General features: G+C 41.0%; 1 protein-coding gene across 3 annotated transcripts in view; it reads right to left on the bottom strand.

Moving 5' to 3' along the window:
* ROBO1 (roundabout guidance receptor 1) overlaps nucleotides 1-16,914 on the bottom strand; it is a 777,293-nt gene that overhangs the window by 318,746 nt on the left and 441,633 nt on the right. Inside the window, exon 1 of one of the 3 annotated variants that reach the window (XM_067466686.1) lies at nucleotides 13,873-14,296. The exons of the other annotated variants lie outside the window; for them this stretch is intronic. Within the exon in view, the coding sequence (XP_067322787.1) occupies nucleotides 13,873-13,927 (55 nt within the window). The 5' untranslated portion in view covers nucleotides 13,928-14,296. Of the gene's footprint in view, nucleotides 1-13,872; nucleotides 14,297-16,914 lie in introns of those variants that run through there. 3 annotated transcript variants of the gene reach the window in all.

Raw genomic sequence — 16,914 nt, 5'->3', positions numbered from 1 at the left:
GGACAATTGGCAGTGGGGAAAAACAACAATGTTCATCACTTGTCCATTCCTTTTACCAGCCATGGCAGACTGGGTCTAAAAACATTGGTTGCCTGAAGGCATAGGGAACTTACCCACAACTGTAAGGCTACCATTTGTTTTTAATAAGGAAAAAAATGAAATGTATATAATGTCTGTGTCAGCCCCACATAACCTGAATCAGAATTAATTTTTTCAGAATTATTGGTTATATTTTTTAATATACAGTATGGTCAAAATGTGTTTATTATTTTTATTAAACTAGAAACACAATGTAAATTTTAGTTGCATGCAATAATAACATTGGAACTTCTATTATATTTGCAAGCTATTAAAGGGATTAACATTTTAACATATTGCCACTTGCCATCAGCCAGTCCGCCACAGTTTCCCATCCTCAGGTTCCACCTGTCATGATATTGCAAAGAGTCCTCAACCCTCCCCAGGGGATGAGGCTATAGGGGTGACAGTGGATGAATTCAAGGATGTTTTCACTCTTTTGGCACAGAAAAGGTGCTATCATATTCCTTATGCAGAGAAAAGGAGCCATTATGTCTCTGGAAGGCCAGTTCTGCACACAACCAAATTGGGGAGGGGAGAGTAAGGATTTGAACCTAGTACAATTATCTCCAGACTAAGTAAACACATTACTGTATAGTCTGCAAAGTGAACTAAGAGGCAAGATAATGTCAGATGTTTGATGTCTGTGGACTCTGGTTGTTTAAATTTAAGTGGAAAACTACCCTTACAAAGGGAATTCATTCTACCTCACATTTAAAATAACAAACACTTTTAAAACATCTGGGAAGGGGAAACTGCTGTCTTTCCAAAATGATTTTAAATTCCTTTTTCCAAACACAAAGAGTTAGATCTAAGATCGACCTTCACTGCAAGTCACTGTACTTGATTCTCAGTATTATTCCTTCCTTGCGCCACTAAGGCTATCCCTTTAGAAGAATGCCCCCCCATCTCACCCCCAGTTTGCACAGTACTTTCAAAGGGCAGGAGACGGTGACTGCTAGGGGAAAAGGGAAGCAGAGAATTTGAATTGTTACTGCCTAGTTTCATGTGGCCGAATTTAAAACAAATTCTGAAATAACAACATTTGTGACTCTGACTTTTAATGCTACTAATATTAAAAGCATACACAGACCTTAATATCTTTTTTTGGGGGGGGGGGGGCTTTTTCTATGACTTACCATAAACACAGATGCAGTTGGTTTGGGTACAGGGGAAAGCCTTCGTGGTGGCTGTGAAACTCCCTGCCACAAGAGATTAGGTTGGCCTCTTCTATAATCTCTTTTTGGCAGGAGGCAAAGCCAGAGGCCTTTGCCTTTAACTGTGTATAGTAGAATGCCATTTTAATAGGGCATAATATACTTAGACATTATTCTTTATATGTTTTTTCATAATGGCGCAAATGGCATAAAAATAAAACAAATCCCCATGGAACTTTCTTCGTGTACTTGGACTGCTTCGCTGGTTTATTGTGCAGATAGGCAAGATATACAGACAACTAAATAATATAAATTATGCATATTAGTCTCAGCATTAAAAACTTACTATTAATTATGTGTAACTTGAAAGAGTCAAATTCTTTTCTGTCTGGAAAACATTCTTAGTTGACACAAACACACCTCAAACTGACTATTTCACACATACTTACCAAAAGGTTATTTTTAAAACTGTCACAAAAGGTAAAACAATTCAGTTTAGGATTCTTAACAATTATCAAAACAAGTAACTTAAAAATCAAGTATCATTTTATGATCTCATGTTACAGAAATGTACAGGGCTAATTTTTTTTCTAAGATTAAGAAGTTCTGAGAAAATATATCACTTTTTTGTAAGTTAAGTCTAAAATGTAGACAAAGGAGACAATGACAGGACTACAACAGACAAAAAGATCTGAAGTAACAACCTCAGACCTTCTCAAAACTATTTCTTGCCAAATTGATATCCACTTTTCAATTGGCATTATTACTGCATAAGCACCTATTTAGTATGATTACTTGTGAGGAGGTTAGAAAGTTCTAATTAACTTCGCAAAAGACAATTAGGACAATAAGTTTCCTATTTCCCTTTTCCTTATTTGTTCATAATATTAATGAGTATGGTGTACTCGTTTCATTCAATACGGGCAACATCCAAATTTTTATTTTCTCTCTTTGGGAAAAGGGCCAGAAGATGTGCACAAAAGATGAAGGAAGGCAGATACTGCAAGTCCATTTGACTGTGGCAGAATATTCAGCAAAAACTAAGCCGGCTCCTTAAATAAGGAGCTACTAAGTATATGCAGATATGCACTGCAAAACTGGCTAATATGAGGCTAATATGAGTAAGCACTTCACACCAACACTTGCCTATGAGGTAAATATACTGTGTGTAGTTGTATACAGCCATACTTAGATCTTACTGATGCCAAAGAGACATCATAACTAGTTATCCATCCCAACTTTCCTGAGCATCTCATAAGGAGTAACTACCCCTCCATAGCATATTAATCTATGTAAGTAGTCCTTGGGAACAACTACACTGTAAAATTAATGCAGTATGGCACCACTTTAAATGCCATGAATCAATGTTGTGGAAACTCTTGGTGTCTGCTTCTTTCTTATTTCCATCAAGCAGTATAAGAAAGTAACTACATCAACTATGTGGTGTAAGTCTTCTTTCCAATTGGATCTTAAAGGGAAAAAATAGATGAACAGCCAATATTGCTTTGATAAAACTGAGGGAGAGAAAAATACAAAAAGTTCAAAGATACTCAATGTCAACTGGGAGAAAATACAATATTCAGAATGAAGCAGAATTCCCAAAATGCTGGATCCAAACTGTATATTATTCTTTGACTTTAAAGTATTTGCAAGTGATAAAGACACGTACTTTAAAGATGCAGGATTGGAAGGTGAGGGTGAAATGTAGGTAGTCCAGTAGCCACTAGAATGGCTTAGTATTAGAATAAACATGACATCCTGTCACATGAACATCATCTACATATACTTTATGCAGACCCTACTTGCTACATAATTGCTACTAGATTATTTGCCTTGATAGTGCTTGTAGTGCTCCATTTAAAGCATCACATTAAATCATGATTATTAGATTTTTGACTATTCAGAAATATTCTGAGCAGCATCCCTATATGCAAGTGTGCTTGCAGTTTCCAGGGGAAGGCTGCAGACTATTTTGAATCCTTCTAGGCTTTGACTCAACAAAGACCATCACTTTTACAGGAATGGTCTCTGGCTATAGATTAGTTACAGCTTGTTAACCAACATGACACAGGTAAAGTATATGAACCTCACAATGTGCTGGGGGAAATACATTGTGTATTTTGCTACATGTATTTGAAGTGAGTATCTGCCAAAGATTGTCCATTTCATGAACACAAAGAAGGAATGTATTATGATATTTAGTTTTTTCTTTGAAGTTGTAATATGTTATAAGAATATGGAAAAAGCTCTCTTGGACGTGGACTTTGGGGAAGGCTTGACCAAGTCCTCTTTTTAGAGCATGCGATACTTTTAAATTTTGGGCCCAGGATAAGATCCCTATGGTGCACAGATCTAGGAACAGGTGTTGGGTTTTCCTGCTAGCAGCCCTGCTTTTGAGATTTATTGGGTGTGTGGTCAGGAGCCCAGCAGGTGTCGGAAGCTTAATCAAGAGGCAAGCTTCACAGTGCTGTTGCAAGAACTGAAACTGAGTATACAAAGCAGATGTACAAAATAACCCAAAGTATTTCACACATTTGCCAAATATGAGAGAATATCCAAGGTATTGTTCTCAAAATAATTTTAGTAAACTAAAGATTTAAATACCAACATGACCAGTGAGACCGAATTTATCTTGTAGTTCTACAAGTGTTTCTTTCAGAGGAGTATCTTGAAAATCCAACAGAAAGTTACAGAAAGAATTGTGTAAAACTACAGATACTTCTATTCCTAGACACGATTCAACACTCAGCTTGCTCACACAGCCAAAACACAAAGTACACAAATCCAGAGGAAAAGGAATATATTTTGATGTCTGAATGTAGAAATGTTTAGGACTTGAGTGATTTCTAGCCATGGGAAAGCTAAATATTTTACAATATTATTCTTTGAAGAAGAAATGTATTTGGCAAAACAGCTTTTCAAGTGCAGAACAGTTGCTATGCAATACTTCCTTTAGTAAATGTCTGAATATCTGTGCAGTATTGTTTAGATTAAATTCTAATTTGGGACACCCCACCAACAACAAAGATTAGAATCAATATTGCATAAATATAGTCAGATGAAGTTCATGTCCATTTATTTTTTATACGTGGTGTGGAAATATGAAGTTCAGAATCCTATGCAGTGGGCCCCTTTATCTGCTGGAGTTTAGTTCCAGGATTTCCCTTGAATACCAAAATTCATGGTACACATAGTCACATAGTAAAATTGTGTCTCTTATAAAGTATAAAATAGCGGAATCAAGGTTTGCATTTTGGATCTTTTTAATATATATACATATATATATATATATATATATATATATATATATATATATATTAAGTGCATAGCGGATCCTTGGATGTAAAATCTGTGGATATGAGGGATTGACTGTGACATTGCCATATAATATAATCCGTATATATGCATATAATACAGTGTAACTGCACTGAACTGCATTATATGAGTCTAATGCAATTTCAAACTGTGTTAAATGATAGTGTAGATAGGGCCTGTAATGCAGTCCCATATCCTTTTGACTAAGTTATATGACTTCTGTGCTTTATAACTCCACTCATATGTGCATCATATTGCAAATATAATAGGGACCGTAACACTTGAAAACGGTTTGGGTCCAGGCTATTTGTCCAATCACATCTCCCTATACAGGCCATCTCATGCACTGTGGTTAGTGGAGGAGGCACTACTCTTGGTCCCACCCCCATCTCAAGCACGGATGGTGGGAACAAGAGAGGTGACCTTCTCCATGATCACTCCCCATCTTTGGAACTCCCTCCCTAAAGAAATAAAATGGCCCTCACCCTTTAAGAAACTTTTGAAAAGGGACTTATCCACTTTAGCGTATGGAGAGAAGGAGGACTAAGATACTTTAAGCCACTGGAATGCTGGCGAACCCATTTGCACTATATGATGGCTATGATACATTTTAATAAACACCTGTGTTAGCCATTTCAAATGCAATTTATTTTTAACTGCTTTTAATGATAAATATTTTGTGTTCACTCATATCTTAGGTTATTGTCTAATTGGTTTATTGCTACCTAGTTCCCATTTCAATGTTTAATATTTTTATTATAAGTTTACTGTTATTTTTGTGCATTATTCTGTGTTATTTCTGATGTTGTTTGTACTTTGTAAGGCATTTAATGTTTGTGTGACTCCTGTGTATAAACCTCCCTGAGTCTCTTTTGGGGGAGAGAGTGGTCTAGAAATAAAGTTTTGTTATTATTTATTAAATGTTCCACTAAGCATACAAACATTTATTTCTAATCATTAGCAGAAGGAAATGTTTTTTAAAAAAATGTGTGCCAAACGAGAGGAAATAGTATCAATAGATCAGAGTAAAAAACATCAATCCTTTCACACCAGGGGTTAAACTTTTATCCAGCTTTTAATTTATGTGTTTCTGTATTCTGTAATTCTACTTTCTGTCCTAACTTGTTTCTCCTTTTCTCTTACTATCTAATATTTCAGTTTTTCTCAGTCTTTCCTTTTAAAAAAAAATAATTAAAAAGTTATGACATTAATGCATTACAAAGTTTGGGGCTTAACCCACTTGTTAAATATCAGCAAAAGAAGCAAAATGTTATGTCAGAACGATCATGCATTGTTATTCAACGTGGAAGGCAAACTAAAATACTACCTCAAACTTGTGTACAATACCGTATTTGCCTCAAGTAACCTGCACTGAAGATTCTACAAGTAAACAAATTTCCAAAACAAAGTAAAATAATAAGTTTTAGCTTATTACAACTGTAATAAGTTTTAGCTTATTACAACTGTAATAAGTTTTAGCTTATTACAACTGCCAACAGACTTTCTCATGTACATGCTGGTCCAGATCACATAACCATTCTAGAACACAAAGTGGCAGTGAGTTTCTATTTGGAAAGAAAATAGAAAGATGTTTTTTTATTAGAAAGCCTTTTTGTTGTATTTTGTTCCTTCAAGTCTCTTTCAAAGTATAGTTTCCCGAAGGCAAGGCTGTCAATGACTTTTCTTGACAATATTTGTTTGTGGGAATGAGGGGTTACCTATGCAACTGAGAGAGTGCAGCTTTCCTGGCACCATTGCTGAACAGGGATTCAAATCCCTTGTCTTCTAAGCCAACACTAAAAACACTGTGTCTCATTGGCTCTCAGAAACTTAGTATATATAAGCAGAAACTAAAAGGTACACAAAAGTAATGAATCAAGAAACCATAAAAAGCTTTAGTATCCAAATCTCCTGCTATGCTATGACTATATACTCGTATAAGGAGTGGGGAGGGAGACACAGAGTAATTTGAAGGGTTTGGTTATGACAATGAAAATGTGATTAAAAACTTAGGAAGAATTTTACATCACCACCTTTATATTCAGAGTAATAATTACAACTATATGTAATGTTTACTCATTGCATTTAAGGAGCCCCGAGTGGCTCATTGGGTTAAACACTTGTGCCAGCAGGACTGTTGACCAACAGGTTAGTGGTTCGAATCAGGGGAGAGTGGGTTGAGCTCCCACTGTCAGCTCCAGCTCCCCATGCGGGGACATGAGAAAAGCCTCTCACAAGGATGGTAAAACATCAAAACATCCAGGCGTCCCCTGGGCAACGTACTTCTCACACCAGAAGCAACTTGCAGTTTCTCAAGTCGCTCCTCACACACACACACAAACACACACACACAAATTAAGTGTTTAAAACTGTTTTAAACAGAATATTTCAGCCCTGAAAACATTCCAACAGCCATGTAAGTAGGCCAGAATTTGCAAACCGTACTGGAAAAGCTGAGACTACCAAATTAGTTTGTGCTCCAGCTGAGATTTTAACCAGATACTCACTAGCCTAGGCTTTGACTAATGGGTCTCTGTAATTAGCCAAACAAGCAAGGGTTTTGAAGTAGTGCTATGAAGAATAAGAAAAGACCTCATACCAAACACAAATCATTCCAGCTAGAGTCCTAATAACAAAAAAGCTATAATCTTAAATGTTTATGTGCCTCCAACTGAGAAAGCAAACTCTCTGGCTCCCACCCCTGAATCGCAAGTAGAAGAGTTTGTAGAAAGTTGTTAAAACCACTAAAAAAGAACAAACAATAGCAACAGGGATACTGCCATCATACAAATTTTAATTGGTGAGACAGTATTAACAAACCATGGTCTTTTATATGAGAAGTAACAAACTCTTGCTGATGGAATACAATACCTAAACAACAATTTGTTAATTGTAATATGCTGAGATGTTCACAAAGACAACCGCTGTTAATTTGTTGTTTTCATTTTTATCTATTTTAAACATTGTCTTAATCAGCAACTCGTTTAATAATCTGTTGTTACTCTGCAGAATTTGAAATTACTCTGCTTAATAATATGCAACTTTCTACAGTCATATTGAGGTACACAGAAAAACAATATAACTCTATTGCCAACATTAATCCCTGCAAATCTGATTTTCTAAAAAGATCCATTCATAGGACTCTGAGCTTCTATCATAACCACACAAAACTTTCTTTTAGGGTGCAAGCCTTCTACCAACTTACCCTGGAAGTAAATCTCACTCCACTCAGAAAGAATTTACTTCTGACTAGACATGTTGATGATTCCAACATAAATATGTCATTGTCACTCTTTCCCATGAATCATTACCAAATGTTCTTTGAAATATGGCTAAGAGGCACCACAAAACCAAATACGCTTTTGGGAAAACTGCATCACTACTAGCACAAGGATTATTTCCCTTTGATGAGCATGTTACGATACACAACAATTAGAAGTGGAAAGTCAACTGCCCCAGCCTGTTCCTCAACAAGAACAGACAGCAAGCCCTGCAAAAATATAAAGGTTAAAAGAAAACTTTTATGTTAGCTCAAGGTAAGGAAAATACATTTCATAGGTGAAAACTAATCCTAAACAACGGAATGTACTGTATGTTCTATCAAGTAGAATTAAGCAAAAACAACAAAGAATTCCACAGCACATTAATGGCTCATAAACTTATTGTGAAAGAACATTAAAACCAGAGACTTTTTAAAATTGCAGTCTAGAGCTTACTGCACCGGCAGGATGCTACTTACTCCTGTGATAACATCCCAACACTAATAAACCCAGCTCAAACAGTGACTAATGACCACTAATCCCCATATCTATTCGGTGATCTCTCCTTTCTCCATTTATCAGGATTGACACCTCACTTTCCATATGAGGGAGGGGGGGGGGGACTTTAAAGTAGAAGATCAAATCAAAAATGATCACAAAGGAACCTTTTGGCTATAATATCAAGCAGGGACATGTGGCAAGCGAGAAGGGAGCTTCATCCTGCTGAAAGAGATTTCCAGACAACTTTTTAAAGCATTTCAAAAACTGATGAAAAACTTCTTGAGCTGGTGACATTACAAAGGAAGTGAAGAAAAATCAGTGTTACGGTTAACCCATTCACCTGTCCTACAGCCAGAGCCGGCTGCCACAGAACCACTAGAAAGGAACCCCAGCATCCTGGGTTGTTTGGCATGTGGCACATGGGAAGGAGTTCATTCTCCTCTCTAGGCTGTTCTCTTGTCAGCTCTGATCAAGGGAGCAGGTTTCATGGGATTGTAACAATTTTTGTGGTTAGATTGAATAATTTAACACATGTGCCATGCTGCTAGACCAAGCTAGCAAACCTATCATTATTTTACAGGAAAGTTAGAGCATATAAACTGTTTACAGAGATATCAACTTTTTCGCTCCACTACAGTTAATATTCTCAAGCAAGACCACTTCATATTTGTTCATAGTTATTATAAATACACTTTGCGTATAAACTATAACCTACGTATTTGCAAGGGATGCATTTCTGGATTTCAAATGGATAGGTGAACCCCTGCGCAATAGCAAACCATATTATTTCCTATAGGCTGAATGACACAAGTATGAAAAATAGGGGGAGGGGGTCGTGTCAGGAGCGATTTGAGAAACTGCAAGTCACTTCCAGTGTGAGAACATTGGCCGTCTGCAAGGACGTTGCCCCAGATGTTTTGCCATCCTATGGGAGGCTTCTCTCATGTTCCTGCATGAGAAGCTGGATCTTACAGGTGGGAGCTCACGCCACTTCCTGGATTTGAACCGCCGACCTTTTGGCCAGCAGTCCTGCCAGCACAAAGGTTTAACCCATTGCACCACTGAGAGGGCTTGCAATGGGTTAATGGGAAAATAGGGTGTAGCTTGCACAAATGGTCCTGGATAAGTGAAACCATGAATAAGTGAAACTTGTATCAGTTTTGTGGATATGAGGGTCTGTAGTCTGATAGATGATATGTAGTCTGACGATGACTTTGAGAAAAGGCTTCAACTTGGTAAGCAAAGTTAAAACAGAGGAATGCCTCTGAATAAATGAAAAACAAACCAAAAAAACTAAAAAAAACTAACATGAACTTAATTGCCCAGGGGTGTAAATCTATGCACACTGAGTGCTGAAGGATAACTTAGTTTCTAGTTAACATACATAATAAATATGGACAGCAAGAAGGAGAACAGTAACTCTAGAGATAACAACTCTGCCTTGATCCTAAACAAGTTACTGGGCATTCCAGGAGAAATTTATCCCAAGCAAATCCATGTAAGAGTCAATAGCTCACTTACCTGGAAGAGAACATCAATGGTTTCAATTGGACTGTTACAAACAATGGGATAATATATTCTCAGCAGGATTCTAAAAAACCAACTCTTCCCACTTGCAAATTAAGCCATATAGCGCATAAAGTACCTGTTAACTGTGACCTCCCCCCTCCCCAGACTTTAAACCCTCCTTAAGCAGAAAACAGCTATTTACATCCCAGGGTTGAAAGAAGCTGCTTCCTGCAGTTTCACTATGATCTATTTTAATTATAGTTCTTGGATACATCAAACAAGTACTAATAGACCCTTTGATGCCATCTAGGCTGGCTGATAGGAACAGGAAGGACAACTGGGTGTGGGAATAACAGCTTATGCTACAAGATCAGCCCTACACTCTTCCTATACAGGACAATCAATACAACATACTCAACATGCTTTTCTAGCTAAACTTGTCTGGGACAATTCTACGAGGGGCAACAGTCCAGGATACATACGATAGGACCCTCTGTGGGTGCATCCATCTGTCTATCTATCTATCTATCTATCTATCTATCTATCTGTTGTTATTATTATTAAAGTTAAGGTAAATGTTTTCCCTTGACATTAAGTCTAGTCATCTCCAACTCTGGGGGTTGGTGCTCATCTCCATTTCTAAGCCAAAGAGCTGGCATTGTCCGTAGACGCCTCCAAGGTCATGTGGCTGGAATGACTGCATGGAGCACCGCTACCTTCCCACAGAAGTGGTACCTATCAATCTACTCACATTTGCATGTTTTCAAACTGTTAGGTTGGCAGAAGGTGAAGCTAACAGCGGGAGCTCATCCCACTCCCTGGATTCGAACCGTCAATCTTCCGATCAGCAAGTTCAGCAGCTCAGCAGTTTAACTCGCTGTGCCACCAGGGGGCTCCTATATTATTATTATGTTTATTAATACCTCACTTTTTCTCTCCATGAAGGAGACTCAAAGCGGCTTATGTTAAAAGCATTTCAATACAATTTATATTCTACACTGATGAAGTTTGACATCACTTTAACTGCCATGGCTCGATGCTATGGAATTCTAGAGTTGCAGTTTCACAGTCTTTTAACTTTCTATACAAACAGTGCTGGTATTCAAATGACAATTCCTATAATTCCACAACATTGAATCATGGAAGTTAAAGTGATGTCAATCTGAATTTAATTCTACAGTTAATTAATTAATTCTGCGGTACTTGTTCTACTGAGGCGAGAGAACCCTACAGGCTGAGGCATCTGTGGACTTGGTCCTGTGGTTCCCAAAACACTGCCTTTCCCATCCAAAGCTATGTCTATTGAGCACTAACCAATGCTTACATCCTACTGGGTTATGGTGAGTATTCGGGACTGTCTGCCCACGTTCCAGAAGCATTCTCGGCTAACGTTTCGCCTGCATCTGTGTCAGGCATCCTCAGAGGTTGTGAGGTCTGTTGGAAACTAGGAAAATTGGGTTTATATATCTGTGGAATGTCCAGAACTCTTGTCTGTTGGAGGTAGGTGTGAATGTTTCAGTTGGTCACCTTGATTAGCATTTAGTGGCCCAGCAATATCAAGGTCTGGCTTCTTACTGCCTGGGAGAATCCTTCGTTGGGGGGTGATTAGCTGGCCCAGATTGTTTCTTGTCTTAAATTCCCACGTTCTCTGTGTGTTGCTCTTTATTTACTGTCCTGATTTTAGAGTTTTCCCTGTTGATTTTTATTTACTGTTATGATTTTAGAGGGTATTTTTTAATACTGGTAGTTTCCAACAGACCTCACAACCTCTGAGGATGTCTGCCATAGATGCAGGTGAAACGTCAGGAGAGAATGCTTCTGGAACATGACCGTAGAGCTTGGAAAACTCACAAAACCGCAATGATCCCAGCCATGAAAGCCTTACATCCTACATTGGGGAGGTGGGGAGGAGGTAATATCCATCAACAATAAAGCACTTGGACAGGCACAAGGCATGGAGATACAGGTGATTGAGGAGGGCCCTTCCAGACAGGCCCTATATCCCAGGATCTGATCACAGCTTTTCTGCTTTAAACTGGATTATATGAGACCACACTATGAGATAATCTGGGATAAGCAGAAAACCTGGGATCACATCCTGCAATATTGGGCCTGTTTGGAAGGGTCCTGAGGGCCAGGAAGACAGAGAATTGGCAAGTACCCTCCAAACAGACAGACAGGCAAACTGAGAATGTATTTGCCTTTAGGTCCCCTATCAACTTCTGGTGGCACCAATTTCATGGGGCTTTCTTGGCAAGGAATATGCAGAGGCAGGTTTGCTAGTTCCCTTCTCTGAAATAGATTCACAGAATCATAGAGCCCTATGAGGAGTGGCTTAAAGAGCTGGGCATGTTTAGCCTGCAGAAGAGAAGGCTGAGAGGAGACATGTTAGCCATGTATAAATATGTGAGAGGAAGCCACAGGGAGGAGGGGGCAATTTTGTTTTCTGCTGCCCAGGAGACTAGGACGCAGAACAATGGCTTCAAACTGCAGGAAAGGAGATTCCATCTGAACATCAGGAAGAACTTCGTGACTGTGAGAGCTGTTCAGCAGTGGAACTCTCTGCCCCGGAGTGTGGGCTCCTTCTTTGGAGGCTTTTAAACAGAGGCTGGATGGCCATCTGTCAGGGGTGCTTTGCATGTAATTTCCCTGCTTCTTGGCAGGGGATTGGACTGGATGACCCATGAGGTCTCTTCCAACTCTAGGATTCGATGAAAACCTGGCTTTGTGAGCAGGCCTTCCCAAATGCAGCAGAATTATACGACTCGAGGATGCAATTGACTAAGGACTCGACAAGGAGACGCTCAGGACAATATTTTTATGACTTTGTACAGTTTTTAAATTGTTATATTTTATGCTAAATGTTTTAAACAGTATTTTATTATTGTTTTATCTGTTTACAATTGTGGAGGCATAACATTGTAAACAGATTGTGAACTGCCATGAATTGCTCCTGGGCTGAGAAAGGTGGTATATAAATGTGGTAAATAAATAAATAAATAGATTCTACAATTCCAATAATAATAATAATAATAATAATAATAATAGCAACACTTTTACACGATTTGAGGATTTAAAGATTGAACAGCAAAGGCTCTGGTACAAGCTAGTAAAGGTGGTCCCAGTCGTGATCAGCACCCTGGGTACAGGCCTAAAAACCTTGGCCTGTACTTAAAAAGAAATCAGTGCTAACAAAATTACCATCTGTCAGCTGTAAAAGGCCACCCTACTCGGATCTGTACACGTTATTCCCCAATAATCATACTGTCCTGGCCACTTGGGAAGTGTCCGGCGTGTGATCAAATGCAAAAGCTAGTATAGTGAACTTGTTTGCTGTGTACTAATCTTGTTATATATCAAATAATAATAATAATAATAATAATAATAATAATAATGGGATCTGCACGCATTATTCGCCGATACATCACACAGTCCTAGACACTCGGGAAATGTCTGACATATGATCCACTACAACAGCCAGCAGTGTGGACTCTTGTTGCGTTTCTAATAATAATAATAATAATAATAAATCACATCTATGATTCCACACAACCCCTATATCCCAGAATACCAAGGCAGAAAATCCCACAATATCTGCTTTGAACTGGGTTATCTGAGTCCACACTCAGATAATGTGGGATTTTCTGCCTTGATATTCTGGGATATAGGGCTGTGTGGAAGGGCCCATAGAGTTGGAAGAGGTCCCGTGGGCCATCCTGTCCAAAAGACCCTTCCAGCTTCCTGGCGTCCCTTGGGCGGTTTCCCATCCAAGTGCTAGCCAGGGCTGGCCCTGCTGAGCTTCCAAGGCTTGTGGGGCTGACGCCTTTGGGGCCCAGGCTGAGAGGAGGGGATTCAGTTCCATTGTTTGCAGCGGAAGAGCGAAAGAGGCGCTTTAATTCATTCCTCGTGGAATTAATGGGAATCAGGAGTGCTTTTGCGTCGCCCAAATGCAGAGGGGTTGAGGAAGAGCGAAGAGGAACAATGTAAAAAGTGGAGGAAAGCAACAGAGAGAGAGAGGGGGAGGGAGAGGGAGGGAGGCTCACCCCAATTACCTGAAGAGAGGCACAGGAATCCAAAGAGAGAGAAGTGGACAAACTCTGCGATCATGGTCTCCAGGTGGAGCCTGTCCAGAGGCTCATGCCAGGAGGGAGGCTGCTGTGGACCAGGCAGGCAGGGAGGGTGGGAAGGAGGGGTGCCCCCGCCCCAAAATTAAAACAAAGCCTCCAATTTGTAAATCCACGCAAGGAAATTCGGGGAAAGCGGCGTCCGAAATCCTCTCAGAAGTTGGGCTGCGAAGAAGAAATGCAAAGCAGGCGCAGCCTGGCCAAGCCCGAGGAGGGGCTCCGGATCCCACCACGAAGAAAGAGAGCAAGAGAGGGGCTGGGGGTGGCGGCTCCTTTCCCGCTCCGCCTAGGCGAAAGGCTCTCCTCCGCGCCCTCGTCGCCCCCAGCCGAGCGCGGGAAGCTGTCCTCCGGGCGAAGAAGGGCTCCGCTTAGGCGCCGCGACGGAGCCGGGATCCGCCGGCGAAGGAGGAGGAGGAGGCAGCCCGGGTCCCATCACCGGAGGCGGCGCGGAGCCGCTTCCCATCCCCGGCCGCCAGCATCGCCTCCCTTGCCGGCCTCCCTCTCGCACTCCCTGCCTCCCCAAACACAAAAGCCACGGAGTCTCTCTGTGCGTCTGTATGGACGAGGAGGAGGAGGAGGAGGAGGAGGAGTGTGCGGGCAAAACTTCCAGCCGCTGCCGCCGCCGCCGCCTCCTCCTCTTTCTCCTCCGCTGGAGTCTCCTCGGAAAGGCAGCCCCTGGTGGAGGAAGAGCGCCACTGCCCTCCGCTCGGGAGAAGAAGCGCCCAGGCGCTCAAGTTGGCGGTGCCACGCGGAGGACGAGCGCCTACTGCTGCTGCTGCTTCTTTTCCTCCTCGTCCTCCTCCTCCTTTTCCTTCTTCTTTGCCTTCTCCATCTTCTTCCTCTTCTCCATCTTCCTCCTTCCTCTCCTTTTTTTCCTTCTTCTCCTCCTCCTCCTTCCTCTCCTCCTCCTTCTCTTCCTTCTTCTAATTCTTCTCCTCCTCCTCCTTTTCCTTCTTCTTTGCCTTCTCCATCTTCTTCCTCTTCTCCATCTTCCTCCTTCCTCTCCTTCTTTTCCTTCTCCTTCTCCTCCTCTTTCCTCTCCTCTTCCTTCTCTTCCTTCTTCTAATTCTCCTCCTCCTCCTTTTCCTTCTTCTTTTCCTTCCCCTGATCCTCCTTTTCCTCCTCCTTCTTCTTCCCCTTCTCTTTCATCTTCCTTCTTCTCCTCCTTCTCCTCTTTCTCCTCCATCTTCCTTCTCCTTATTTTCTCCTCCTTCTTTTCTCTTCCTTCTTCTCCTTCTTCTCCTCATTCTCCTCCTCCTCCTCCTCCTCCTCTTCTTCTTCTAATAATAATAATAATAATAACTTTGTTTTTATACCCCACCTCCATCTCTCTGAAGGGGCTCAGGGCGGCTTACATGGGGCCAAGCCCAGACAACAAAGTTAAAAATATAACACGTTAACATGCATGACATCAATTAAAACAACATTATTACAATATATAAAACAGACATCGAAAACATCAAGAATGGTACAATTCCTTCTTATCCTTTTCCTTCTCCTCCTCATCTTCCTCCTATTCCTCCTCCTTTTCCTCCTCCTTCTTTTCATACTCCTCCTCCTCCTCCTTCTTTTCATACTCCTTCTTCTGCTTCGCATCCTTTTCCTTTGCATCCTCCTCCTCCTTTTTCTTCTCCTTCTTCTCCTTCTCCATCTTCTCGTCCTTCTCCTCCCTCTTCTCCTACTTCTCCATCTCCATTTCCTTCTCCCTCTCCAAAGGACACCTTCAAGGCTCCGAGAAGCCCATCCTCCTCCTCCTCCGCACATTTTACAGGCAGTCCCCAAGTTACAAATGACTCCGAGTTAAGAACAGGGCTGAGACAATAGACCGTGAGTGAAATCGACCCCAGGCATGAACAAACTTTGGCCCTCCCCCTAGGTGTTTTGGACTTCAACTCCCCCCATTCCTAACAGCCTCGGGCCCCTTCCTTTTCCCCCTCAGCCACTTAAGCTGAGGAAAGGGCCTGAAGCTGTTAGGAAATGTGGGAGTTGAAGCCCAAAACACCCGGAGGGAGGGCCAAAGTTTGCCCATGACTGATCTAGCCCATGGAAGGAAAATCTACTCCTGGAAGAGTTGCCATTGGGGAAAGGGGTCTCCACTGAAGCTTTATCACCAACCCTGGTTTCTACAACAAGCCAAGTTTTCCAAAATCCAATTCTCACAGGGACAGAAAGTGTGGTGAAATCTTCTGAATAGGCACAGACAACAAAACAAGCATCACCATTCACCCTGCCCTATGCTGTCCAAAGCTTGTCTAGAGTTAACACTTAAAAATGTATCTCTTCCAACTTACACACCAATTCAATTGGAAATTAAACCTATGGAACCGATCTTGTTTGTAACTTGGGGGCTGTCTGTATTGGACTCCAGCACCACCTTGATAGAAAGCCACCCTGTGTAAATGAATAACTAACAACATCAGGGCTTTCATGCAATCACAGAGTTGGAAGAGATCTCGTGCGCCATCCAGTCCAACCCCATTCTTCCAAGAAGCAGGAAAATTGCATTCAAAGCACCACTGATAGATGGCCATCCAGCCTCTGCTTAAAAACCTCCAAAGGAGCCTCTATCACACTCCTTCAGCTGTGAGTTCCACCGCTGAACAGCTCTTACAAGTTAGGAAGTTCTTCCTGATGTTCAGATGGAATCTCCTTTCCTGTAGTTTGAAGCCATTGTTCCGTGTCCTAGTCTCCAGGGCAACAGAAACTTCTCCCTATGACTTCCCCTCACATATTTATACATGGCCATCACTTTAAGCTGCTCCTCATCGAGCTTGTTCTCCAGAACCCTGATCATTTTAATCACTCTTCTCTGGACACTTTCCAGCTTGTCAACATCTCCCTTAAATTGTGGTGCCCAGAATTGGACACAGTATTCAAGGTGTGGTCTGACCAAGGCAGAATAGAGGGGTAGCATGACTTCCCTGGATCTAAACACTATATTCCTATTTATGCAAGCCAAAATCCCATTGG

This window comes from Anolis sagrei, chromosome 3 (genome assembly GCF_037176765.1).
Source record: "Anolis sagrei isolate rAnoSag1 chromosome 3, rAnoSag1.mat, whole genome shotgun sequence".
In the NCBI taxonomy this organism is placed as follows: domain Eukaryota; kingdom Metazoa; phylum Chordata; class Lepidosauria; order Squamata; family Dactyloidae; genus Anolis; species Anolis sagrei.
Note: the sequence above shows the minus strand (reverse complement) of the source record. Positions and strands in the feature narration are given on the sequence as shown.